Genomic DNA, 25,240 nt, shown 5'->3' with positions numbered 1-25,240 from the left:
CGTACTGCCTACCCTTTCTAGTCCCAGGTGGGTGGGCCTTCTGATCTCAGAGTGAAGGTAGCCTGTGGCAGGTCGAGGGGAAAGGTCCAGGCCAGGCCTTTAGGTGTCTAGTTGGAACGCCCACAACCAAGATAGAGCAAGTGACCCAGTTCCTGGCACATCTACTATGCAGAAACCATCTTTGCAACTCACTTTTATTGTTTCTTTATAAACTTCCTCTCACATGGAGGAATATATTGTTATAGTCATTAGCTTATCTTTTTGTTTTGTTTTAACTCTATGCTAACAGCAATGGAGCCAAAAGGAGGAAAAACACAAGCTACAATAGAAAGGCACTTAGAACCTGTTAAAATACTGATGTCTGGGATGTGTGACGACGGACTGACAAGTACACCGGCCCTTCCAAGCCTGGTCTATCACGGAATCACATGCTGAGCTAATGTCGCCTTCCAGTGCCCGTGCTCTGCTCTTGGGCTTGAGTCTGAAACTCAGTCCCCCAGCCAGGGACTTAAGGCCTAGGGCCCTAACGAGCCAGGTTACTTGGATCATGGGTAGACCCGAAGACAGGAGACCAGCTCCTTAACTTGCTCACAGCCCCTTCAAGGGGTAGAGCCAGCACAGCCGAGCCCTATCAGGGCTGGGGTCCTAAGCCCAGCAGTTGGGCAGGTCAGGTCAGGGTGACCCTTCTGAAACAGAAGGGCAGTCTGGGAAAAAGGAGAGTAGGCAGAGCTACTCAGAAGAAGCAGAGCTACTAAGGGCCCCTACCATCCCAGCAGCTTTTGTTCTAAGGATGGGGAGGTGAGGGGCTTAGCCACTCTGCAGCAAAGGACAGAGGACAGCAAGAGGCCCAAGCTGGCACACCTAGCCTTTTGGAGCTGTGGAGCACAGTCCTCCAATGTCCTTGGCTTAGTCTAGCCCTACATAAGTGCTGACCTTATTCTGAGTAGTACAGGCCCTGGGGGAGCTGGCTTGGGGAGAGCCTGTGGGCCAAAGAGAGGCACCACCAAGAAAAGGGCTCAACTGGAAAGTCAGAGGAAACAACCTTGTCACGTGTCCAGTCCATTCTCTAGCCAGCTTTTCTCAAGCAGACGGTTGGTCCTCCAAATGCTGTGCTTGGCTGCCTAGCCTCCCTCACACCCAGAGGCTTCAGTTCATGGTTTCTTGAAAGCTCCTTTCTGATGAGTCAGTCCTTCCCTGCATTCCATGACTTCGTAACCCCCAAACCTGGAGCCCACCTGGTATAGACTGACGCTTTGCAGACTTCTGCAGGGTAACAGTGCCAGGCCAAGCCAAGCTGGACCGGACCAGTACAATGATCCTTTGAACCTGCTTGCACACTCCCAAGGGAAAGGAGTGCTCAGCCACCTCTCCTCTTTAGAGAGTGTTGCCAGCCCTTTGGCAGTGCTGACTCGGGCAGAGGGGCACTGACAGCAGGCTTCTCTGCTAAGCAAGCAGGGAAGCACCTTGTCATAGCAGTAGGCAGGAAAAGGCAGCTTTCTCCTGCGCCTTGGCCAGGGCCTGTGTCTGTCTTGCTCTCCCTCCAGGGGTGGGCCAGAGGGAAAGGGGTCTAAGGAGTTCCCAGGCATGGGCTCATGATCACTGGGGGCTCCCCACTGACAAGTAGGTAAGGCAGGGAGGAGTGGCAACCTGCCCAGACTGCTCGTGGAGAGGAATGCACCAGAGCAAGAGGCAGAACTGAGTCAGTCCTTGGAGGACGGGCAGAGGAAGGCCTCACCCAAACTATGGGCTGGGGAAGTGGAGGTGAGTGAGGCCTTAGCACCCAAGAGCATGGCCTCCTTGGACAGCAGGTCCAAGCCAAGTCCACTCTGGAGCCAGGAAGCCACCAAAGACCTTCTAGCACCACCCATGCTACCCAGCTTGTCTGGGGCTGCAGCCTCCCAGGAAGCAGACACTTGGGCCCCTGGAGCAGTAGGATATTATTGCTATCTCGCAGAAGAGTTTCTGTTCGTCAGGGGATGAGCCCACAGTAGGTAGCTGGCCTGTCACAGCTGGTAGGTGGGTAACCCAGGTTCAGTTTACCACAGCTGGTTTGAGCAGCACAGACCCTGGCGGGATGACCACCCAGCCAGGAGTTAGCGCCTCTGGACTGCTGGCTGCCGAGTTGCCCGTGGACAGGTCCAGTACAGTGCCCGGTAGCAAGGGGAGTCCATCAGGGCTTGGCCGGGAGCGGCTGCGCTCCGTCCTTTCCAGGGGAGTCTTGTGGTCCTCCAGGCCCAGGACCCTGGCAGGCACTGACCCACGACCTTTCTCCCCCTCAGCCTTGCTACCAGCAGAACCACCCAGGAGAGAGACCACAGGCAGGCCTAGTCCACTAGCCCCAAAGGGTGAGGGCAACAGTGGGTTCTTGGCCAGATTGAGGGGCAGAACAGAGCCTGGCAGCCCAGGGCCCATGCCCCCACCTCCACCTCCACCACTGCCACAGGCCAGAGCACTGAGGTCAAGGGGGCCAGGAGCCAGGGGTAAGGGCAGGCCTGGCAGACTGGGGCCTCCAAAAAGGGCAGCAGGGTTTGGGATGATGATCTGAGCCCCACTGACATAGGAGCCACTGTCGGGAGTGGGTAATGGTGGTTTCGGGGGTGGGCGTAGCTGCAGGAGCTCCTGCTGTTCGTGAGACACAAAGTGACCGTGGGCTTTGATGTGCTTGCGCAGGGAGCTGGGGTCGGTGTAGCGCTTGTGGCAGCCAGGCATCTTGCAGTAGTAGGGCTTGTCTACGTAGTGGGTACGGGTGTGCTTGAATCGGTCACTCGAGTTGGAGTAACGCTTGTTGCAGCCCTCATAGGGGCAGACGTAGGGCTTCTCACCTGTAGGGGTGGGCTGCATTGAGGGGTCTCAATTCTGCCAGATCTTTCCACCCATCCCCTTGCCTCTCCCAGGCCCAGAGCTCCTGAAGCATTCTGACTCTGATTTGGGAGACCATCCCTGTACCCGGATGAGGCTGACCCAGCTAAGGGCAGCTTGCAGGCGGAACTGCTGTGCACAAATCAGATTCCTTTGCTATAGCAGAACTCAACCTTGGCGTGTACGCCCATGCAGACCTGGCCCCTGGTAAGCACTAACAGTGCTGCCTTAGTCTTCCATGTAGCCTTGCTCAGAATGGCTCACAGTCGTCTTTGTTTTTGTTTTTGGAGACGGTTTCTCTATGTAGCCCTGGCTGTTCTAGAACTAGCTCTGTAGACCAGGCTGAACTCAGAGATCTGCCTGCCTCCTGAGTGCTGGGATTAAAGGTGTGCACCACCTTACCTGGCTTGAATCACAAAGTCACTATGCTGACCAGGACAGGAGCCACCTGTAGCCACTCAGACTTGGAAATGAAGCTGGGTCCAAAAGGAGGTGTGCTGTGAGGCTAAGACAGACTAGATCTCAAAGGCTTTGTGTGAAAGGAGGGAGTTTAATGTTCAGCTGTTTTGTTTTGGTCTTTGTTTCTTTTTTTTTTTAAACATTTATTTATTATGTATACAATGTTCTGCCTACAGGCCAGAAGAGGGCAGCGATCTCATTACAGATGGTTGTGAGCCACCATGTGGTTGCTGGGAATTGAACTCAGGACCTCTGTAATAACAGCCAGTGCTCTTAACTGCTGAGCCATCTCTCCAGCCCCATTGTTTCTTTTTTGAAATGGGATCTCACTGTGTGTTGATCAAGATGGCCTTGACCTTCTAAGTTTGCAGGACGATTGTGGCACATGCCTTTGATCCCAGCATTTGGGAGGCAGAGGCAGGAGCATCTCTGCGTTCAAGGCCAGCCTGTTCTATTGAGTGGTTCCAGGACAGCCAAGGCTACACAGAGAACTTGTCTCAAAAAAACACAACAAAAAAACCAACTACTTTCCCCCTTCAAGCTAATTATTTGGGAATACAGACATTCATTACCATACCCAGGTTTGCTGACATGTTTTAAAAATATTAAAATAACTATACACACACACACACACACATTTATATATTGGGTTTCATAGGACACATAATTACAATTAATTTCACCTATTTCCTTTTTCTTTTTTCTTTTTTTTTAAATTTTGTTTTGAGTTTTTTTGAGACATGGTCTCATTATATAATAATACTGGCTGGCCTGGAACTTGCTCTGTAGACCAGAAAGGCCTTGAACTCATAGAGATCCTCTTGCCTCTTGACTCCCAAGTACTGAGATTAAAGGTGTGCGCTACCATGTCCAGCTTGCTCTCTTTAATGTAGTAATGGAGTAACTTAAAATGAGGTGTGTGGTTCTGTGGGGCTTGGGGCACAATGAGGAGAGGCAGACCTAGATGACCATACCCACATAAGGGCTCCCCTAGCTAATGTCCCAACACTTGGAAGATGAAGGCAGGACGATTAGGAGCCCATGGTCATCCTTGGCTACAGTTAGAAACCAGCCTGGGTTACATGCGACCCTGTCTCAAACAAGGGGAGCAGGGTATGAACAATGAGATTTGTCCCTTTCCAGCCTTTCCCTGGAGTCCCCCACCTCCATGAGAAACCTACCTGTGTGGGAGCGGTTGTGGATCTTCAGGTTCTCCAGGCGGGAGAAGCTCTTGTTGCAGGTGGGGCATCGGTGTGGCTTCTCATTGGTGTGAGTCCGGATGTGGATAAGCATCTTGTACCTGCTCCAGGGAGGGCCCGGGGGCACACTCAGCTCAATGGGCACCCAGCCCCTCCCTTCCTGCCCTCACCCTGCTCCCTCACCTGGCATTGAAGCCACGGCCGTGGCGGGCACAGCCCTCCCAATGGCAGCAGTACCGAGCATCCTGTTCCGGCTTGACATGATGGTCATTGACATGGTCAACTAGGTCTTGGAGGAGCTCAAAGAGCTGGTTACACTGTAAGGCCAGGCAGGCAGGGTTCTGATCCCAAGTAGGGTGCTGGCCCAGCCCTCACCACTCTTCCCAGCTCCCAACTCACCTTGGCCCATCGACACACCAGCTGCTTGGCCAGGGGCAGCTCCGGTGACAGGCACTTGTCCTTGGGGGGTGTGAGGAAGGAGGAAGCAGGTAGGTGCAGAGCTCCCCCAGAGCCCAGGGGCAAGAAGAACTGAAAGGAGCTGGGGACACCATCCAAATAGCGAAGTGTCTGGAAATCCTAAAGAGTAAAAGGTTAGTGTACCCCACTGGCAGGTACACACACACACACACACACACACACAAACCCCACTGCCACTTTGTTTTGTTTTTCCACACAGACTTTCTCTGTGTGGCCCTGGTTGTCGCCCTGAGATCCACCTGCCTCTGCTTCCCAAGTGCTGGGATTAAAAGAAAAATGTGTGCCACTACTGCCAGGCCAGACCTCTCACTTTTACCCTTGTGTGGACAGTGTTAAATTATATCAATACAGCCAGGTATAACACACCTTTCATGCCAGAACTTGGGAGGCAGAGGCAGGGAGATCTCTGTTAAGTTTAAGGACAGTCTGGTCTACATAAGGAGTTCCAGGACAGCCAGGGCTATGTAGAGACCCTGTCTCCAAAAAAAAAAAAGATATCAATCCAAAAGACACCCTGAGTACTAATCATATCCACCTGTGTATATAACCTTGTTTGGAAATAGTCTTTTCAGGATTAGTTAAGGTGAGGTCCTACTGCAGTATGGTGACCCTAAATCCAGCATCTTATGTCTTTATGACAGAGGAAGGCCTAGACCTGTACAGACACACACACACATCCAGGGAAAGGGCCAGCTGATGAAGATGTCACCTAGAGGTGACAGATGTAGTTAACAGCTTAGGAATGAGAATCCTTTTCTCTTGTTTCAAACCACCCAATTTGGTGGCACCTGCCTAGGAGCCCTAGGAAGCCAACATACCCTCTGTCTCTAGAGAACCTTCCCCCTCCTTACCACAGCAGTAGGCAGTGGAGGCAGGTCCCCATTGCCCTGGCGCTCAGGGGACAGGGAGCTGCTGCCATTTGGGGAGTCCAGTCCAGATGGTGGTGACAAGCTGAGGTCCCCCAGGGGAGCTGTGGAAAAGCGTCCATCCACCTTCTCAGGGAACTTGGGGTTCAGCAGGAAACCTGAAGAAGATCCTGTTTCAGGGAAGCAAGCTAGAGGCCTGTTGGGCCAAGTCCCACCACTTCGGGATCCCTGCCACCATTTTCGACCATTCTGGGACCCCAGATATCCAAAGAGCAGCCAGGTCAGTTATAGTCATGGCATCATCATTCTGTCTGACCTTCGCCAGGAGAGCTGGCTGCCAGAAACAGGAAATGGGGCTGGCATGGTGGTTCATACCTGTAATCACAACACTCAGAAGGCTGAGGCAGAAGGATCAAGAATTCAAGGCCATCCTGGGCTACACAGTGAGTTCAGTGCCAGCCTGGACTACACCAGACCATCTCAACAACAAAAAAACAAAATTGTAAGTACCCATCTTACAGATGAGACTTATCTGATACATGGAACTGGAACACAAGACTACCTCACTCCCTGTCATGTTCTTTCTACCTTAGTGTTCCTTTCTGTAAAAGGGGAAAATTGGGATGGGCTGACTCTTTTATCTCAAGCATGTGGTAAAGCTGGTTCTCAAGTCCAGCTGAAGGTTCAGCAGATGAGGTGAGCACCACCACACCACGGGGAGCACAAAGCATCTTTAAGACAAATCTGCCTGGCTCTGTCCCCAGTCACCACCCAGTTTAACCAGCCATACAATCTCAGAATCCAGAGACAATCCTAGGACTTTTGCTGCTGCTTTGCCCCCCTCTACCTCTTTCCAGAACCTTCCACAGGCCCTGGTTGGAGCTACTTTTTTTTTTTTTTTTTTTTTGTTTGTTTGTTTTTCTTGGTTTTTCAAGACAGGGTTTCTCTGTGTAGCTTTGTGCTTTTCCTGGAACTTGCTCTGTAGACCAGGCTGGCCTCGAACTCACTGAGATCCGCCTGCCTCTGCCTCCCGAGTGCTGGGATTAAAGGCGTACGCCACCACCGCCTGGCTAGGAGCTAGTTTTATATGCCCACTGAGTACACTGGGTAGGTCTCACAGGATGAATGGACAAGCATGGAGGGGGTACCTTCAAGCACAGTACCTGGTGGGGGGGAGCCTGGGGAACCAGGTGTGGGGCTATCATCCACCAGACCCAACTCCCTATGCAAAGGGTGATGTCGGACCACACCCAGCGTCCTTTCCCGCTTCTCTCTCGCCGCCCGGAGCTTGGTGATGCTCAGCTTTAGGTCAAGCGGCTCGTCCAAGGAGTGCATGGTGATGGGGAGGGTCAAGGAGCGTACCCAGCTGGTCTTCAGGCAGGAACCTGGGGAAGGACACAGGCTGTATAGTGACACTGTAACCGTAGGTTTCTCCTTCTGCTATACCCACTAAAACCTGAAGAAGCAGAGGAGCAGAGACAACACCCTGAATGGCCTGGCTCACAGATATCACAGAGGGTCACCATCTACCCAATGCAAGATTCCACTGCCACTCCCCATAAGCCTTTTGGGATAGGCCAAGTTTATGATCTCCATTTAATGGTGAGAATAAATGTTAGAAACTGACTCCAGTGACGGTACTCACAATCTGGCAGAACAGTCAGACTTGAAGCTACATCTCCCAGGAACTAGCTGGCTAAGTCCCAACTGTCACTTCTGATAGAATAGGAAGCTATGCTTGGGAAGTCTGCCAGTCTGAATTCAGAGACCTAAAAGCAGGCTAGGGAGCAACAAGCATCCTCCAAGATGCATTCCTCAGTGGCAAATTAAGCACCCAGGTGCCAGAAGTGCCTGTTCAGGGCAGGGAACTACGTCACCTCCAAGGGAAGCAGGCTGAGGGCCTGTCCCAGGCAGGCTGTGCGAAGCTTGGCGATGAGAATAAGGCAGAAGGCAGGCCTTCACAAGCCACCAGGGGGCAGCTGGGGACTGTGGTCAGGCCAGCTCTGCAGGCTCTGTTGGACCACCAAAGGACAGCAGATAGTATTTAAAAAGCAAAAGCTGGTGGTAATATTCCTATCATTCCACTCTGTGATATTCCTCCTGTTTGCACAATTTCTCACTGGCGTATCTCCACTTATGCAAATGGACTCACAAGCTCCCCGACCTAAGAACAAGGCCAGCTCTTCCCCACCAAACTTCATTTTTCCAGAAGCAGCAGACTCTCCACCCACAAGAAACCTCCTACTTGTTTCCTTGGCCTTTGTTCACGCAGACTGTCACACCTTCAAAATCTTTTTACTAGACACCCACACTATGAGACTCTACCACTGTATTTAATACAAAAAGCGGGCATGGCGGGAAGAACTATGACCTGGGAAATACTCGGAGCAGTTTATGATTGTGTCCTTGGGGGCTGGGGCTTGTGGGATCCATGTGGAACCAGAGCTGCCCAAGTGCCCTTACAGGGGTGAGCAAGCCAGAGGGGACAGCACTGTACCCCAGCCCATCTCTCCTCCAGGGCAGCTTCGCCTACATGGTCCTCGCTTGCACCCCAGCCCGCACATGCTTCCTACTGATCTCCCACAAGCTCCAGCTTTCGGGGCATTCCCTAGGTACACAGGATAGTCCCTTCCTTGGCCTGCGACAGTGCTAGTGAGGACATATCTCCAGCCCCCACTACATGTGGCTACATGGGATCTGGGCACTTAAGGCTGCATCACTGGAGCACAGGAAGCCCGTCTTCACTGTGAGATTCAGGTCTGCAACTTGTCTCCACTGAAGCTGTCAGATGCCCTTGTTATGGCTCAGGCCATGCCTGGACTAGAGGCCCTCATTGACAACCCGGTGACCCTCTTAGGAGTCCCAAACCCAGGTAGGTGGGCAGGTGACAGTGATGGGTGGCCTGTCTAGGCAAAGGCTGCCCTCTGCTTGACCTGCAGCCCATTATGTCTGTCTGTCTGTCTCGCTACCTGTTTATTTTTAGACACAGGCCTGGTCCAACCTCCCTGAAGCTGCTCTATGCTGGGAGCCTGGAAGGGGAGGAAGGAAGTAAATATTTATGCTGATTAAGAATTCAGGAGCCAGGAAGGGCTGGTGGCCTAGTCCCTCTTCTGGCCCAAGGCCACAGGCCTCCCTGCCCCCAACACCCACCACGGAGAAAAGAAGACCACTGGCGAGGTGCCTGGGCTAGAGGAACCGAGTGCCGACTCCCAGCCACGGTGCCAACCGAGCAGTAAGTAGCCTTTGGCACCTGCTCCTGTCTCACGTGGTCCTCCCACCAGAGGGAGCCTGGGAGGAGCCACGAGTCTGTCACCTGGGTCTGAGAAGGCCCCAGCAGGAGCCCATCTCCCTGCGTGGAGCACCCACAGCAGGAAAGGGGACTCCAATGACTGCCCTCCCACCATCAGTGGACCCAGTCTCCAGGGACACCCCTTCACTTCCTGTCCCTGGGTTCTGCCCTGGGAGGTAGGGGTTCATTTTGGAAGCCAGAACTCAGCCCAGGCGCTGCAGCCCCTCCTGGGAAAGGAAGAAGGAACCGCCCCAATGAGTCTCGCTAGTTTTCCTACCCATAGCCCCCCAGGGAGTAGACGGCCTATGACCCCACTCATGCTCTGACCTTGGCCATCCTCAAAGTCCTCACCCTTCTCCCATTCCCAGCCAGCAGCAGCCAGCCTGGACTCAGCTTCGCTCTTTGTTACAGAGCTAGGTGAAAAGTGCAAGTGAGCGGCAGGTCCCCCACCCTTCTAAACAGCCTCTGCAGCTCAGCCCCCCAGAGCTGGCCCTGTCAGCACCAGCCAGACTTAAATGCTTAGAACGAGGACAGTGGGGGGCTGTGTCCCAGAAAAGGTGAAGCTGCCTCCCTAGCCAAGACCTGGCTGCTTGCCCTTAGAGTTCTGGAGACCAGTAGGTAGAAGCTGGTAGTCCACAGGGGCAGGGACCCCACCTATCCCAGTCAGGTGTTCACGGGTGCAGTGTTCAGGTCAGGGAACACACCAGCCCGCTACAATCCCGACCTTGCTGGAGAAACCACCAGGGCCTCAGTTTCCCTACTGGTCGGGATGGCCAAGTGCCTCACACCCTGTTCTGGCTGTGGGAGAGCTCACTCGCCGTAGGCTGGGTGCACCCTGCGACACACCTACCTGCATGGGCCCGAGCGGGGAGCCCACATGGAGGTGGTCGCATGGCCCAGGCCCCATGAGGCTCCTCCAGCTGCAAAAGGAACTAATTAGAACAGAGTGAGCTGGAGGGAGCGGCAGTAAGGAAGTGCAAGAGGGGCTGGCTGAGCAGGGACCACCAGGGCGGCAGGAGTGGGGACAGCCCTCCCACAACCCGGGGCGGGGGTCACCCTGAGGGTGGGCTGGGCATCCCCCGCCCCCCGGCCAGCCATGCCAAGACAACAATGACTGCCATTGTGCGCCTGCCGCAGACCCTGCGCAGACAGCCCCCAGCTGCAGCTCCTGCAGGGCACCCGGCCCCCTATAGACCTATCTGCCACCATCTCTCCCTCTTGGGGAAACCCAGCTTCAAAGTCACCAAGCTAACAGAAGGGGACCAGGATCCTGCTCAGGATGACGTCCTTCCTTCCGTGCCTGAGGGAGGGTATTTGGTTAGCCTTGAGACTGGAGGGGTTAGAGAGGGAAGCCTACCTATGCTAGGTAGTCCCTTGGTCCCTGGCAAACGTTTAAGAACAAGGACCTCAGCAAGGTGGGGACTGTATCCTTGCCCATCTACCCCACAGCAGTGTAGCTAATGTGATGAAGAACACCCCATTTCGCCAGGGGTAGTCTTGAAACTGTCCATTTGGTGAGCTACAGCAAACCCAGCCTAGAACTTACAGACAAGGGCCCAAGATGCACCTCTCCATGTAGTCAGTGATGGTGGCACATGCCTATAATACCAGCACTTGAGAGATGGAGACAATTAGATCAGTAATTCAAGGCTAAGGTCAGTCTGGACTCACACACAGACACACACACGTGACGGTCTTACTGAACAAAAGTTAAAACCAAGTTGTCCCTGATGTGTGAGTGTCTCCAAATCTGGTAACCTGGACCATCACTTTAGCACTCTGGTCTTACAGACTGGGAATCTGAAGGCTGGGGGAAGTTCCTACCCCAGGTTGCAATCATGGGTGGCAAGACCAAGACCAAAGCCATGGTTCCTATCACAGTGACTGCCCCAGCCAGTGGCTGACAGGCCAACATGCCAGCATCAGTTACAGCAGGTGACACGTCATGCCACTTTACAGATGCAGAAACGGAGGCTCAGGAAGGTGGCCTGCCCTGGTCACAGGGCTGCTTAGGTTGGTCACCACCTCCTCATCCCGAGGGCTTACGGAGCTAGGGGCAGAACCAGGAAAGGCAGCGGGCAGGCTGGGTGGGCACTGCAGGGGTGACAGGGTCGGGGGCCACCAGAAGGCTGGGAGAGCTGAGGCAGAAACGCTGCCAAAGCAAACTGCCCACAACCCCACATTCCTGGGAAGCGGCTGTGCTCCCTGCTCTGGCCAAGAGCTCCACCCGCCTTGGCTGCCCAGTGAGGGAGGCTGGAAGCAAGGGTAGGAACAGGACCTCTCAGGGCCCCCTTCCCAACCAGGCAGCAGGCAGGGTTCCAAACACGGGTCAGACAACATGGTCTGCTCGGCTGCTTCCTGCCATGTCCCCTGACCCCCCTCTCCTCTTTCCTAAGGTGGGATGTAATATTCAACACACAGAACAGAGTTAGACACACAGTAAGCACCTAGTAAAATTCATTCTAAGTGTCACCACTTAAGTCCCTAGTCTATAAGGACAACCCTGAGGAGGGACTGGCCCTCCCTGTGTACCCACAAACATTAAAATCTCATTCCAGACCAGAACTTTGGCTGGCCTTACCCCTTGGAAGAACCTCGGGCCTCTACTGTCCTGTGGAGTGACCACGGAGTTGGGGGGGGCACCCACCAGCAGGGAGCCCTCCCTGTGGAGCCTGGCTGAGCACTAAGTGGCCCTGGATGGAGGGTGCAGTGGCCAGAGGCACTTCCTGGAAGGGTTTTGGGTTTGCCTTCCTTGGAAACCCATGATTAGGTATAGCCCCATGCCAGTCCAAGAGGGGCACCTAGCCTGCATATACCACCTCAGTAGAAACTCCAGTGTCCCCAGACAACCAGTCCAGATCAAAACTCTTCTCGCTAGAGGGCACTGGGGACTGGCTGAGCAGCATCCGAGCACACAGTTTGTAGAGAACTTGGCTACGGCAAGTTCACAGAGCAAAGCTTGCATCAAACTACCTGGCTGTAGCCTCCTCTGGCTGTGTGGCCTCACACAGGTCACTGTCACTCTCCAAGCCTCCGTAAGACAGTTTCCTCATCGGTAACTCAAGCACTACAGTAATGATCCCAGGACATCCTATAGGACAAGCCTTGGCCGGGTGCCTGCCCCATGGAAGATGCTGGTAACTGGGACTAGTCACAAGCCCTAAGGGTTCCCATTTCTGCCCCAGGCTGAGGGTGACCCACACAGTGAGTCTCCCAAGGTCGCCCAGAGCTGAAACGAAAAAGCCAGCAGGTGTGCCCCTCATCAGCCCTCCCAGAGGCGCTTCCTTGTCCTGCACCAACAGGAGAGGTGACAAGAGCCGGGAGAGCCTCAACATCCACGGACACTCATGCAAACATGTGGCCCTCCAGCTGCAAGGTCTGTCCGGCCAAGAAGCCTCCAAATGTTCTGGTGGCTCTGGGCCCCTTCTCCGGCCCCCACCTCCCGCTGCCTGCCCGCCTGCGGCCACCTTTGCACAACTATGTCTGGTATTTTCCTGTCTGCCCAGCTTTGGGGGGGGCGAGTATGGGGCCATGAGCAAGCCTGCACCTGGGCCTCAGCCAGAGGCAAGCCAGCCAAGCAGCCCCCACACTGCCTGCCAGGCTGGAAGGGAAGGACACAGGGCTGGGCAAGGCCACCAAAATCCCTGGGAGGGGTGGGCAGTAGGCAGCCAGACAGGGGCACACACCCAGCAAGGCCGAGCACAGGCAGAACTACCATTCAGGTACTGGAGATGTAGCTTTTTTAGCAGAGTGCTTGCCTAGCATACACAAGACCCAGGGCAGGGTTCTGTCTCCAGCACTGCGCAGACCAGGTGTGGTGGCAAAGGCCTGTAATCCCAGCATTCAGGTCAGCATGAGCAACATAGTAACACCCTGTCTCACAAAACAAAAAACAAAACCCGCCATACTGCTGTTCCGGGGAGGGGAAGTCATGTGTGTGTGGGGGGGTAGCCTATGCGCACTCACTGGAGTGCGGAGGCCAGCCCAGGCAGCGCCAGTATTTCACAGATGGGCAGTAGGTGGGCCAGCATGTGTCTCACCCTTGCGCACAACAGCACTGAAGCCTCTGAAGCCTCGGTCTCCACGGCAGGTGCCACTGCTTAGGGGACCAGATAGGTATGGGTGACCAATCCACAAAGGCAAGGAAACTACTTCCAAGCCCAGCAAAGCCCAGAAGCACATCAGGAGGCCCGTACCTGAGGCCCACTCCCCCACTCCCCCGGGGCAGACACCAGGCCCCTGTGAACAAGCACACCGGGCCAACTCCACAGCGGGAGGGTGAAGGCGGGCTCTGGACTTTGGCCCTTCCCTCCCCACTTCATTTATGCATTCCAACACCAGGCTCTCTGCTGGGGTCCAGGATAAATCAGATGGAACAAGACCTGAAGGTCGCTGGGCTACAGAGGCAGTGAAACAATGTCAGGGGCACACAGCTGGGGGGGGGGGGCACGGCTCTGATAAGGCCGGGAGGACACAAACAAACCTGGGGGCTAGAGCTGGTGTCACCTGCCTGTACTTCCAGCTACTTGGGAGGCTGAGGCAGGAGGATTACAGATTCTGGACTACAGAGTGCGTCCAAGGCCAGTGTGGGCAACACAGTAAGATCCTGTCTCAAAAAGTAAAAGGAGGAGAGATCCCTCCCATGGAGTCCCTCCTGCTCTCGGGGTTCCTTCTTACTTACGTCTGCACTTGCTCTAAAAACTACAAGTGGCTCAGGGTAGAGAGCGCTTGCCTGGTTGGTGTTCAGGAGACCCTGGGTTTCATGCTAGTACCGTAAACAGAGCAGAAAGTCCGGGGACAAAGGGACCAAGTACTCCCTGGCCAGGGACAAGCCAACAGCCTCCCTGTGGACTATCCTGGTTTAGCCTGCCACCCCTGCGAATGAGGTGCTATTCTCCCCCGCCCGTCTTCAAGTTAAAGTAAACTGTCAAGGTCACTGCTTGCAAACTAAGGGGAGGCTGGGATTCAAAGCAGTCTTCCTGGCCCAAGGTTGCACCAAAGCACCAAAGGAATGCCCCTCCAAAGCCCACAGTAAGTCTGGCTGTCATTCCGGAGAGGACAAGGCAGCAGAGGAAGAGGCCTGTCAGAGGGACTGGACCAGGAGCTGAGGAGCACTGGGGAGCCATAGCCTGTTCTGCACAGAGAACTGTGCCCCTTCAGCTCAGAGCCTCCTACCCTTAGCCTCTCCTTAGAATCCTTGCCTCCCTAAAAGCCTGAGGCTTACTTATCAAGTGGACAGCTACCCATACTCCCCTGCAGCTAACAGCTCCCTGACCCCTCCTCTGGCATGTCTTCTGTGACATACCCTCTCCAGCCTCAGCCTCTTGGCTCACCTTGTCCCTGCTGCGGCTGAAGGCCGGGTGATTCACCAAGCCCAACGGCAATGCTCCAAGTCCTGCCACAACAGCCCTGGGTCCAAGTCCTGGCTAATGCATCACTAATATCACAGTGTCGCCAACCCTCAAGTGTGCCAAGTGTGCCTGGCCCTTGCAGTGTCCGGGGTACTGCCACCTGACCTTCGGCCTCAGGCATTCTCCAGGCATAAGAAGCCTCCTTCCAAGAAGAAAGGCCTGAAGCAGGTAGGGACTAGGGCTCCCGGGCAGCTCCAGGCCCACTGCGGAAGAAAAGGGATGACCAGGACTAGAGAAGGCGGCTGGTTTGGGAAAATCTTGCCATGTAAGCAGAAGCACCCGAGTTCAGGCCTCAGAACCCATGAGACAAAAGCCAGGCACAATGACCCATACTTACAATACCTCTACTGGGAAAGCAGACAGGAAGATCCCTGGAACTCAGCTGAGCTGAGGTGAGTCCAGGGCTATCAGAGAGAGTATCTCCAAAAGACAGATGGACAGCTTCTAAGGAATGACACCCAAGATCAGCTTCTGGCCTCTACATACACAACACACGCTCTCACATGTACCCACAAACATGAAGACACACACACACACACACCCAAGGGAAGGTCATCCAGCAGACCCTCGCCCTGCTCCTGCTGACCCAGAGCCCCGTCCTCTTCCCATAATGAACTGAGCGGAGATGTGAAGTCCTTGAGCCACGGGTTGGAAAACCAGTTATGCCTTGATATGATACAAGGCAAGACCCTGGGTCTTAGCTTCCCCACTGTAAAAGAATGGGGCTGGCCTGGACACCTGGGAGCTGGGACACGCTAGGACATCCAGACTGGTTTCCTCACGTGGTTCTGTTGCACCCAAGCTTCACTTCTCCCAAACATGTGGTCTTGGGTGGATGTTTGTTGAGTGGGAGAGTAAGTGAATTCAGTTGCGTGTCTATTATCAGGTGAGGTGGTAGGTACAGGTGCCTTAAGCCCTACAAATGGAAGTGTCTTCCAAGGTCAATGTTGGAAGCAGGACCCAGGACCCAGTAGTCTTTTCCTCCTGTGTGGGGCACACACTGGGACCAGGCAGACTTGAACAAGGGTTGAGAGGGGAGGAATAGTATTGCCATTACTGGTCAGCTGGGGGGACTAAAAGGACCCAACTCCTCAGCTTCATCCCTGGGACTCCCACCTACCCTAGTCCATACCAGTAGCTGCATACAATCGCTGCTGGCCTCTACCCTTCACCCTTCCTCAGAGACATGCCTTTCTGCCTAGCTTACCCACTCAGCTCCACAAAGCAAACCCAGAAGCCAGGGAAGCCTTCAAATCCATCCTCACTCACAAGGAAATGCCCATCAGAAGGGGCCTGCCAGACCCAACCTGATCCAGGGTCTGTGGAACAGAGCAGGATAAGGTATCCTTGTGACACGGCCCCCAGCACACAGGAAGGAGGGAGGGACTTCAGAACAGGAGAGATGAGGAAGGTCCAATAGCCTTCTCAGAGGAGGGGCATCACAGTTGGGGGCCAGGGCACCTGTAAAAGGCAGTGTGGGCTCTGAATGAAGACTAGTGTGACTCAAGGGAGGACTAGCCCAGGCAGGCTGGACTGTGCCAGTCGGATGCAGAGGGCAGTGGAGGCAAAGACAGGCTTCCTTGGATACCGGCATAGACTTGGGAATTAGGACTGGAACTGAGCAGGTTCCGGGTTGAAGTGGCATTTCATGGCCCAGACAGTTCCAGATGCCAGGATACCTTACCCTGCTCGGTTCCACAGACCCTGGGCCCTCAGAGACTTGATCAGGTTGGGTCTGGCAGGGTAAAGACGGGCCTGCAGGCTTCCCCGGCTTCTGGATTTGCTTTGTAGAGCTGAGCAGGTAAGCTAGGCAGAAAGGGATGACTTCTGTCCTCCCCTCACTCCAAGAGACCACAGGACAAGTCACCGAATCTCAGAGCCTCAGTTTCCCCCACTAACCTCCCCAAACCCTTTTTATTGCTGAGATCTCAAGGAGATGCCGACTGGTGAGCATGGTGAACCATAGAGACCCTGTCTGGTGGGAGGGACTGTTGTCTCTCAGGCTCCCAGCCCAGGCTAACTCAGGAGGCTCAGCAGCCTCCAGGGTCCTCTGCTGGGTTTCCACCCACTCCTGGTCCCCTCTCCTAGCCATCTGCTAAGGCACACACATTTCACAACTGGAAGGCCCCAGACCCTCCCTGTGGTGAGAACTACCTGGCCTTTCAGGCATCCAAGACAAAGGACTTGAGGAGCTGCTCACTGCAACAGTCCTGGCACTGGAAGATCCTCAGCCCCTTTGCCCATCCCCCACCAAGGGCATCTGGAGCAGATGGGAAGCCCCTGCTCCTGAATCAGACTCATTCCCCTCCCAGCCCAGCCACCAGCTACCGAGGGCCTCCCCATCCCGTCTGGGGGATGGGGAATGAACAGCCACAGTCAAGGACTGTGCCTGCCCAGCCTGAAGATAGATGCCTAGAGGAAGGTGTCCCAGCTGCAATGCCAGAAGGGTCACCCAGGCTGGACCTCTGGACTCCCAGGGGATCAACCAGCTATAAAAGAGGTTTCTAGAGGCCTTCTTAGGAAGACCTGTGAGCACCCCCCCCCCCAGGGCAGGAATGGGGAGGAGAGCCAGGCCTAACCACTCATCCATCCCACTTCTCCCATGGAGAGGAGGGGTGAAGCAGCTCTAAAGGAAAGATGAGCAAGGGGCTCAGGGCACCCAGCTGCAGAGGACAAGGCCCCAGCTATATCCAGACTAGGAAACTGGCTGACATGCCCCTTCCCGCAGAGCTAGATGCACACTGGCCCTTTTCCATCCCGGGCCTCAGTATTTCCTCATTTATCAAATTGGGATTAATGGGTCTGTCACAGGTTTGGCAATTTCAGGTGAGGGTGAATTCTCTGTCAAGTTGGCCAGGCAAGTGGAAGGCATGTATGCTGGCTGGATTTTTCCAACGGGTACTCAGGAGGGATTAGTGCCCCATCCCCCAACACTACCGATCCATTGCTGTCCCAACCCAACCCACCTGGGGACTGCTGCCATTTTTTATTAGCCAGAGTAGGAGGGATGTCTCTGCTAAGGGGGAAGATGTGGGGGCACACATTCAGGCTTTTCCCTGCAAACACTACCCCTCGACCACGAGCACCAGCAGGCTCCGTCCTGTTCCTGAGATCAAAGCAATGGCTCAATCTGTCCAATCAGCAGTAGAGGTACTTGCTAAAAATGCCCAGTTCCCAAGCTGGCCACACTTGTATTAAAATTCACCAAGGTATGGCCCAGTCAGCCACCTAAGAAAAACACTGGGTCAGCAGCTGCGTCCCAAGCCTCACTAGGACTACAGTCCATCCTCCCAGAACTGAGACAGAGACAGATGACTGGCCAGTCACCTGGCTCTGGTGTCTCTGAGAGGTGAATCTCCATATGCATGCTTGGCTTCTAACTCAGCATGGGGGTATTCCACAACTCCTGGAGGCGGCTTCTAAGCAGGATGGAGAACCTCAATGCTCTGGCTAGACCCAGAGACCCTTGCAACAGCTAAGAAAGGGTCTCTCATTGCTTAGCACACCCATGTCAGCCACAGGGTCCCGACCATCCTTGAAAAGGGCCTCCCTACTCAGTACTTTATAATAACAGCTGTAAGTGAACAGAGAAGGGATTCAGGGGCAACCTTGGGCAGCCTTGGCTTAGCCCCTCACTCTGCCCTGATTGAGGGTCTCTCCTTTGAAATCCAAATTTCCCACTTGGGTAAAGAACCCACCTCATTTTCCCCTGGGATGCAGGAACCCTCCGCAGATCTTGCAGAGAGGCACATGAAGCTGGGGGACCAAGCCAGGAGCACAGCACACGCACACCCCAGTCCTTCTTCTCTGCTAAGGAGCCCCAAATGCCTCCCAAAAAGCAGAACTGCAGGCCCCATCCTCAACATCTGGTCCCCCAGCCACAGCTGTTACCCTCCTCCTTCATCCTGGGATTGCCCCAAACCCTGCCCAGCACTGGCACCGCCCTCTCCCATAAGTGGGAAATTCAGATTCCAGGAGAATCCAGCTGGGGAGTCGGAAATGTGCATGGGAAAATGTCGCGAGGAAAAACACATTCTTCACTCTACACCGGAGCCAGCACAGACCCTGGAACAATTTAGGTGGCCAGTGGACCCTCCCACTGCACAGGGCCAAGGCTGGGCCAGCCTTGGAGGGGAGCCTGAGACGCAGAGGTGAGGTCCAGCTTCCCTCCAGCCCTAAGGAGGGGCCCTGGCAGACCTTTGTCTGCCTGGGGTCCAGTTTGCCCTCTAACCCCTCACTGGTACTCGCACTGAGGAAAGAGGGCTAGAGAAGAAACTATGGCTACCCTTTTGCAGCTGAGGTTTTTAGAAACAAAAGCTTTGTGGAGATGAGGTTTACACGATTGTTTAAAATGAGGTTTGGGGATGTCTGTGGCATCCAGTTATTCATACTGGCTCCACCCACGGATAATTGAGAGTTGGCTTTTGTTGGATGTATCCTTTCTCCCTGCCCCCACTGACAGGCCAACCTAGTCTTAGGACTCAGAAAACTCACCTTGCCTGACCCTAGAGTTTACAGATGAGGAAACTGAGACCCGGACAGAGGAAGAGCCAGGCCAAAGAACACCCAAAAGCTGGTGGTTATGCCAAGATTCGAACCCAAGACGCAAAAAGTGTGTTTTGGCCAGGAGCTTTTTCCCATTCACTCTACACAGACTGTGTCCTGGCTCAAGCAAGTCCCCAAAAGCCACTGACCCCAAAAGCTGTAGTGCCTGGAAGTGGGGTGACTCATTGTCTGGCTTCCCAGCCCCCCCATCAATGAGGGAGGGCTGGCAGGTGTCCCTGTATAGAGAGCCAAGAGCGGCAGAGTTGCCCCAGGGGGCCAGGGCTAGGGTCACTCTGGGGACGGAGAGCCCCAGCTGGAGGGATTTAACACCAAAGGTCAGGGGTCACAGACAGGGAAGGGCAGGCAGGCACAGGGGGTCAGGGGGTCAGCACTAATGGTAGCTCCGGAAAGAGGGGGGAGGGGGAAAGGCTAAAAAAACAGGTCTGCTTCCAAGGGGTCCCCACCCCACAAAACCAATGCTGGTACAGCCTCCTGCTTAGCAGCAGACAGGGATATACTGAGCTAGGAATGATCTGGGAATGGGCTAGACTGCAGCTCAGCAAGGGGTGTCTTAGGAGACCCCCCCCAGGTGCAGCCCCTCCCCCAGTACAGTCCAGGGCCAGCTGTGAGGCCCAGCCTGAGCCCAGAGGGAAGAAAAGAGGAGGCGAGAGGGAGGCCTCTGAGGTCACTAGAGAGGGATGTGTGGGCTGGGATGAGACAGCTGTGGTACTGTGCCACCAGAGTGGGGCCTGGGGAGAGGTGGGCACACTGAAGTGGCCACTTTACACTCCCTGATCCAAGGGGCTTCAGAAAGCTGGCAAGGATAGCAGTTGTCTCCCTAGCCACTGGTTCAGCCCCACCTTCCTCCCGGGTGCCAGGACAGCTGAGAGGCTGCTGTGCAGGGTACCTGCCACAGAGGACCAAGACTCAGGCCCTAACCCTGTCCCAGACGAAGACCCATGGGAGCTCAGGCCTTGGTAGGGCCATTGGCTGGCCTGGCTGCCCCCTTGGTGTCAAGCATTCCCTCCAGAGCCAAGATCTTGGGCTGTGATGGCTGGGGGCCCAGGGCTCCTCCCAGCATCCCTTCCAGCTTCCCAGGCCCCAGGGCAGGGCTGGGCAACTCCCTGTAACCAGTGCTTCCCGGCCACCCTCTGGCTGGGCTGGGCGGGCCCTCCAGGATAGGCAGACAGGCAGCATGCTGCCCTGTTGTGGCCTGAGTACCCTACTGGGCAGGGCAGTGTGCCAAGGCGTCCAGGTGCCAGCCTGGACTCCAGCCCCATCCCAGGGGGCCTGCAGGAAGACACAGGAATCTTCCTGGTAGGAGGAGGATGCACCTGCCTAGCCCCCTCCTCCAGGCCCACCCTTAAGATACAATCACTCAACCCTCCCCATCCTGCCAGGCCCCTCACCTGCTTCCATCCACCTCGCAGGAGTGGACCAAACGCTAGACAGTTCTCCAGCTCCCGGTGCTGAAACAAGGGACGCCCCACTCCCTGCCTTTCCCAGGGCTTGCTAAGGGCAGCAAGAAGACTTTCCCCAGACAGGGAGGGCACCTTCCAAGCAACCTGAGCGCACCGGTGAGCAAAAGGGGCTGCCTGATGCCCCTTACAACTTCATGCCCAGGCTCCGGGTGCCCCCCTCTCACCTCGCAGCGCACCCCCACCGAGACCGCCCAACTTCCCCACTGAAGTTTGCGCCCGCCCCGAGCCCGGCCGCAGTTCGGCTCGGCCTCCAGACAGAAGGAGGGAAGGGAGGAGAAAAGACTGGGAGATCGAAGGACCCAGCCAGGGAGCAGGCAAGGGAGGGAGCGCGCAAACCAGCGAGCGCAGGGGCCTCAGCGAGGGCTCACAATGGCCCGGGGCGAGGCGTGGATGCGGGAGGGGGAGGCGACCCCCGGGCCCCGCGGCCCCGCACAGCAGGCAAGTCCCCGGCCCGGTCCGCGTCCTCCCGGCGCGACCCCGGGGGGCTTCCTACCTCGGCGGCCGGGCTGACTGGCTCCGGCTGCGGGTTCCGGCGGTCGGGGGACAGCGGGGGGCGGGCGAGGGGGAGGGCCGGGGCGGGCGGGGGCCCGGGCGCTAGGCTCACGGGGCGCGGGCTCCCCTGGCGCGGCCGCCCGGCGCCCGGCCGCTCCGCCACATCTGCAGCTCGGGGCAGGGAAGGTGGCCGCGGCGGCCCGGCCGTGCGGGGATGTCTTTGCGAGGGAGGGAGGAGAGAGGAGGAGGGAGGGGGCGGGAGGAGGGACCGTCGGCCGTGGAGGAGGGCGAGGAGGAGGGGCGCGGGGGGCGGCCTCCCTCCCTCGCGGCTCACTCGCTCCCGCCCTCCCTGCAAACCCCTCTCGCCACCGCGGCCCCAGGCCCGGGGCGCCAGCTGCCAGGCGGAGCGTGCGCGTCGGGGGGAGGGGGCGGCCGGCTGGGCCGGGGGAGGGGAGGAAGGGCGGACAGCAGCGGGAGCGGGCACCGGGAAGGAGGGAGGGAGCCCCGCCGTGGCCGAGGCGTGAGTTCTCCTCGACACCCCCCTCGCCTGCCGCGGTCCCGCCCCCGGCCCGAGGGCAGCGCTAGGACACGGCCCGGAGGTGGCCTGGGAGGCGGGGGTGGAGGGGTGGGGGGGGAAGGACGAGATATCCCGCCCCTGGGGAAGCCTGGGAGAGGGGCGGGCGCGCCGGCCTGGAGGAAAAGCCCCAAGGACCGGGAAGATGGAGGAGGCTGCAGCGGCCGAGGGGTGGGGACCCTCGCCTCCTCCTGCGGGGTCACCTTGGCCAGGGCCCCCGCAGCCCTGGGCAGCCGGGAAGGCGGTAGGAATGCCTCTGACAAGGCCCTGATTTCTCCGCCCAGCCCAGTTCCAGGAATGCTCAGACAGAGGCCCTTTCTGATTCTGACAGGTTCGAGGCCACGCTCCGCACTTCCAGCTCTGCCTTGTCTTCAGCCTCAGTTCCCCTCCTGGTGAAATAAGCACAAGGCTTGGCCCCAACAAATCCAGGATTCCGATATCTTGGTGACTGCAGCCGAGACAGCCTGGGTCCCCCGGTCCGAGCGCCGCAGGGGTCTCCACACTTGGGGTCAGTAAGTTCAATGAGTTGGTCACTGAGAAGTGGATGCAAGTCAGTGACGCTTGCACACGGCAGCTAAGCTGTTTTCCACCTTTTCCTGGGAAGCTCGGGCTTGCGTTCTTTAGTGTTTTCTTTGGGTGATTCCTGAGTCCGCGCCTAGGATCTTCTTACCTGTCTTCTGTCTGGTGACAAATTTGGCTTCAAAAAGACAGCCCTCCTGATCCGAAGCTGGACTTGAGCACAGGAAACGAAAAGGCACTTCAGATCAGCACCCTCAGTAGGTGAAGTACTGACTCCGGTTTGGAATTCTGTTTTCATTTCGACATTTGATACCGCGGTCTGCGCCAGAGCCACATCAAGACGTGGGTCTTGATCACAGGGCATCCCCATCACCAAGCACTGCCCTTGACACATGCTCTTGATCTGGTGCGCAGGTAGGCACATAATTGGTGCTCCTGATGTGGTGAACAAACGCACACGTAGTCAGTACTCTTAACTGATTATGTAGCCATGATGCGTGCTCCTTACATTTGGAACGAAGACACATATTAGGTGCTTATGATCTTTCAGTACATGAAAGGGATTTAGGAAGGACGGTTCACTAGGAGCAAAAGCCGTAAGGCAGGGATAAGGTTGCTCTCCCCATTCCCATTTCTCATGTGTAGATAATGTCACAGTGCTGCCCGGTTAAACATTAGCTGGCAGATGGACTTGGGGAAGGCCAGCTCTGGGACCTAAAGCTTCCAGGAGGGGGCTGTTAAGGGCCGACTCTCTGGATCCTGCCACTAGCGGGACATCACAGAGTCAGAGGCGAAGCGCTGCAAAGCGCCCCCTCCCGGCGTCTTGAATCTATGATTCAAGCTCTTCTCTTAGCCTAGTCCCAGCGCGGAATCTCAGCCCAGCTAACTGCAGTCCTGAGAAGCATCGGTAGTACTAAACTGGCTGGCTAGTATAAATCTCAACTTAGAAAAAAAAAATGCTTATTGAGGAGCTGGGAGTATAGCTCAGTATTACAGTGCATGTTCCTAGGTTCAATCCTTGATACCAGAAAAAAAGTATCAAGTGCTTGTAGGACACCAGGCACTATGTAATTGTAGGGACAAAAGGCCAACAACTGGGAGAGACTTGGCCCTAACAAACTTCACCTTCAAAATTTATTTTTTTTCGTTTTGCTCCCAGGAAGAACTCAGACCCAGGATCCCGAGTGTCTGGGAACATGGAGGTACACTTACATTATATAGACTAATACCACCATTAAATGGCAAGCCTGGCCCGATTCCAGGACCAAGCTTGTGCCCTCATAACTACCGAGGGTTGGGAGGGGAACCTAAACAAAATTTGTCTGTTTCCTACAAAACTAACAAGATTAAAGAAAGAAGCCTGGAATCCAGCACTCTGGAGAATCACCACAAGTTGGAGGTCAGCCTGAACTATATAGTAAATTCAGGGCAGCCTAGGCTACAAAATGAAATCCTATCTCCAGCATTTAAAAAATAAAAGTGTAGCCGGGCGGTGGTGGCGCACGCCTTTAATCCCAGCACTCGGGAGGCAGAGCCAGGCGGATCTCTGTGAGTTCGAGGCCAGCCTGGGCTACCAAGTGAGTCCCAGGAAAGGCGCAAAGCTACACAGAGAAACCCTGTCTCGAAAAACCAAAAAAATAAAATAAAATAAAATAAAAAAATAAAAGTGTTTGAAGCCAGCCCAATTCATATAGCAGGTCCCAGGACAGAAAGGGCTACACAGGACGACCCTGTCTCAAAATAAAACTGTAAGAGTGAAGATAGATTGCTAAACTAGGTGTGGTAGTGGCTCAAGTCCGCAATCAGAACCTGGATTTTAAGGCTGGCTTTGGGGCCAAGATTCTATCTCAAAACCCCAATCCTCAACTAGACAAATTCCTTCTCTGCGCCGTTTTCTTTATACCTTTTCACTATATTCTCAACAACTTCAAGAGTGGGCCCCATTATTCTCATTTTACAGAGGTAGAAACCAAGGCAAAAGGACATTAACATAGCCAAAGTTTTTTGTTGTTTTTGTTTTTCGAGACAGGGTTTCTCTGTGTAGCCCTGGCTGTCCTCGAACTCGAGATCCGCCTGCCTCTGCCTCCTGAGAGCTGGGATTAAAGGCGTGCACCACGGCCTAGTGATAGCCAAAGTTTTATAAGCTAGTGGGAGGCATAATTCAGGTTGCAATCTCAATGGATCTGAGGCTTGATTCCAAAGCCTGTACTTGAACCCTCTGCCTCTCTAGGACATGAGATATCTGAAAAGGTAGGGGATCAAAGGGTTTTCTTGGGATTCTTCATGGTAAACAGTGGGTAAAGGGGACATTCCTCTCTGGTCTTAGTCTCTTGGTGGTGGTTCTCTGCTCCCTTGGAGCCTCTCTCCGAGCAGGCACTCTTCCTCGTGTGCCCAGAACTGAAAGGAGGGTAGTTTTCCCTCTAGATGGCACGTCCCCCCACCCCAAGGCTGGACTCACTGACATTGCTCTGAGTTTTCCCTTTCAGGGGAGTAAAGGCTCCCTAAGAATGACTGGTTGATACATTTGAGTTTGGTGTCCTAATCCTTTACTAGTAAACATGTATTGAACCGGGGTATGGCGAGGTGGTGCAACACTTTTGAGTATGACCAAAAACAAAACAAAGCCAAAAATAAAAAATAAAAAACATGTATTGAACATGTCTTCAGTTCACATCCATTCAATAGATACTCACTAAGATCTTTTTTTGTTTGTTGGTTAGTTTTTTGAAACAGGGTCTCACTGTGTGACCCTAGCTGAACTGAACTCATTTTGTAGACCAGGCTGGTCTTGAACGCGGAGAGGTCTGGAGAGATGGCTCAGTAGTCAAGAGTACTCTCTGCTCTTGAGGAGGACCCAGGTTCAGTTCCCAGCACCCACATGGTGGCTCACAAACATCTGCAACTTCAGTGGCAGGGGGATCAGATGTCCTCTTCTGACCTCCACTGTCACCAGACACTTATGTGGTACACATACATACATGCAGGTAAAACACATGCACATAAAAAAATAAATCTTTTAAAAAAAGAAAAACTCAAAGATCTGCCTGCCTCTCCTCCTGAGTGCTGAGA

The 25,240-nt window shown here is 55.0% G+C and overlaps 1 protein-coding gene and 1 long non-coding RNA gene across 4 annotated transcripts; one reads left to right on the top strand and one right to left on the bottom strand.

Moving 5' to 3' along the window:
• Window positions 1-176: 176 nt before the first annotated feature.
• On the bottom strand, window positions 177-21,155 carry Glis2 (GLIS family zinc finger 2). Of its 3 annotated transcripts, none has more exons than XM_052759286.1 (7): window positions 21,080-21,155; window positions 7,024-7,245; window positions 5,846-6,018; window positions 4,917-5,093; window positions 4,701-4,834; window positions 4,500-4,621; window positions 177-2,822 (listed from the first exon to the last, which is right to left on the bottom strand). In XM_052759286.1, the coding sequence occupies exons 2-7, from the start codon at window positions 7,193-7,195 to the stop codon at window positions 2,032-2,034; spliced, it is 1,569 nt and encodes a 522-aa protein (XP_052615246.1). In that variant the 5' UTR covers window positions 7,196-7,245; window positions 21,080-21,155; the 3' UTR covers window positions 177-2,031. The 3 variants fall into 3 exon arrangements, with proteins under 3 accessions (XP_052615246.1, XP_052615244.1, XP_052615245.1); XM_052759284.1 differs by lacking the exon at window positions 21,080-21,155 and adding an exon at window positions 20,515-21,028; XM_052759285.1 differs by lacking the exon at window positions 21,080-21,155 and adding an exon at window positions 20,515-21,026 and having other exon boundaries at window positions 4,500-4,618.
• A 27-nt stretch (window positions 21,156-21,182) lies between these two features.
• LOC128123193 (uncharacterized) lies at window positions 21,183-24,818 on the top strand. The gene is made up of 2 exons (XR_008222596.1): window positions 21,183-21,598; window positions 21,984-24,818. It is a non-coding gene; the product is annotated as an uncharacterized LOC128123193 (long non-coding RNA).
• The last annotated feature ends 422 nt before the right edge of the window (window positions 24,819-25,240 follow it).

Source organism: Peromyscus californicus, unplaced genomic scaffold, assembly GCF_007827085.1.
Source record: "Peromyscus californicus insignis strain IS unplaced genomic scaffold, ASM782708v3 Scaffold_3__1_contigs__length_106647218, whole genome shotgun sequence".
NCBI lineage: Eukaryota > Metazoa > Chordata > Mammalia > Rodentia > Cricetidae > Peromyscus > Peromyscus californicus.
The sequence above is the reverse complement of the archived record's forward strand: the minus strand, read 5'-3'. Positions and strand labels throughout refer to the sequence as shown.

Bases quoted from the DNA above. Each gene is read 5' to 3' on its own strand.
- Glis2 (XM_052759284.1), bottom strand. The intron at 4,835-4,916 runs GTGAGTTGGGAG...CTGGCCTTACAG, and splicing joins TGGTGTGTCGATGGGCCAAG to TGTAACCAGCTCTTTGAGCT. The intron at 2,823-4,499 runs GTAGGTTTCTCA...CCACCCCTACAG, and splicing joins CCACAACCGCTCCCACACAG to GTGAGAAGCCCTACGTCTGC.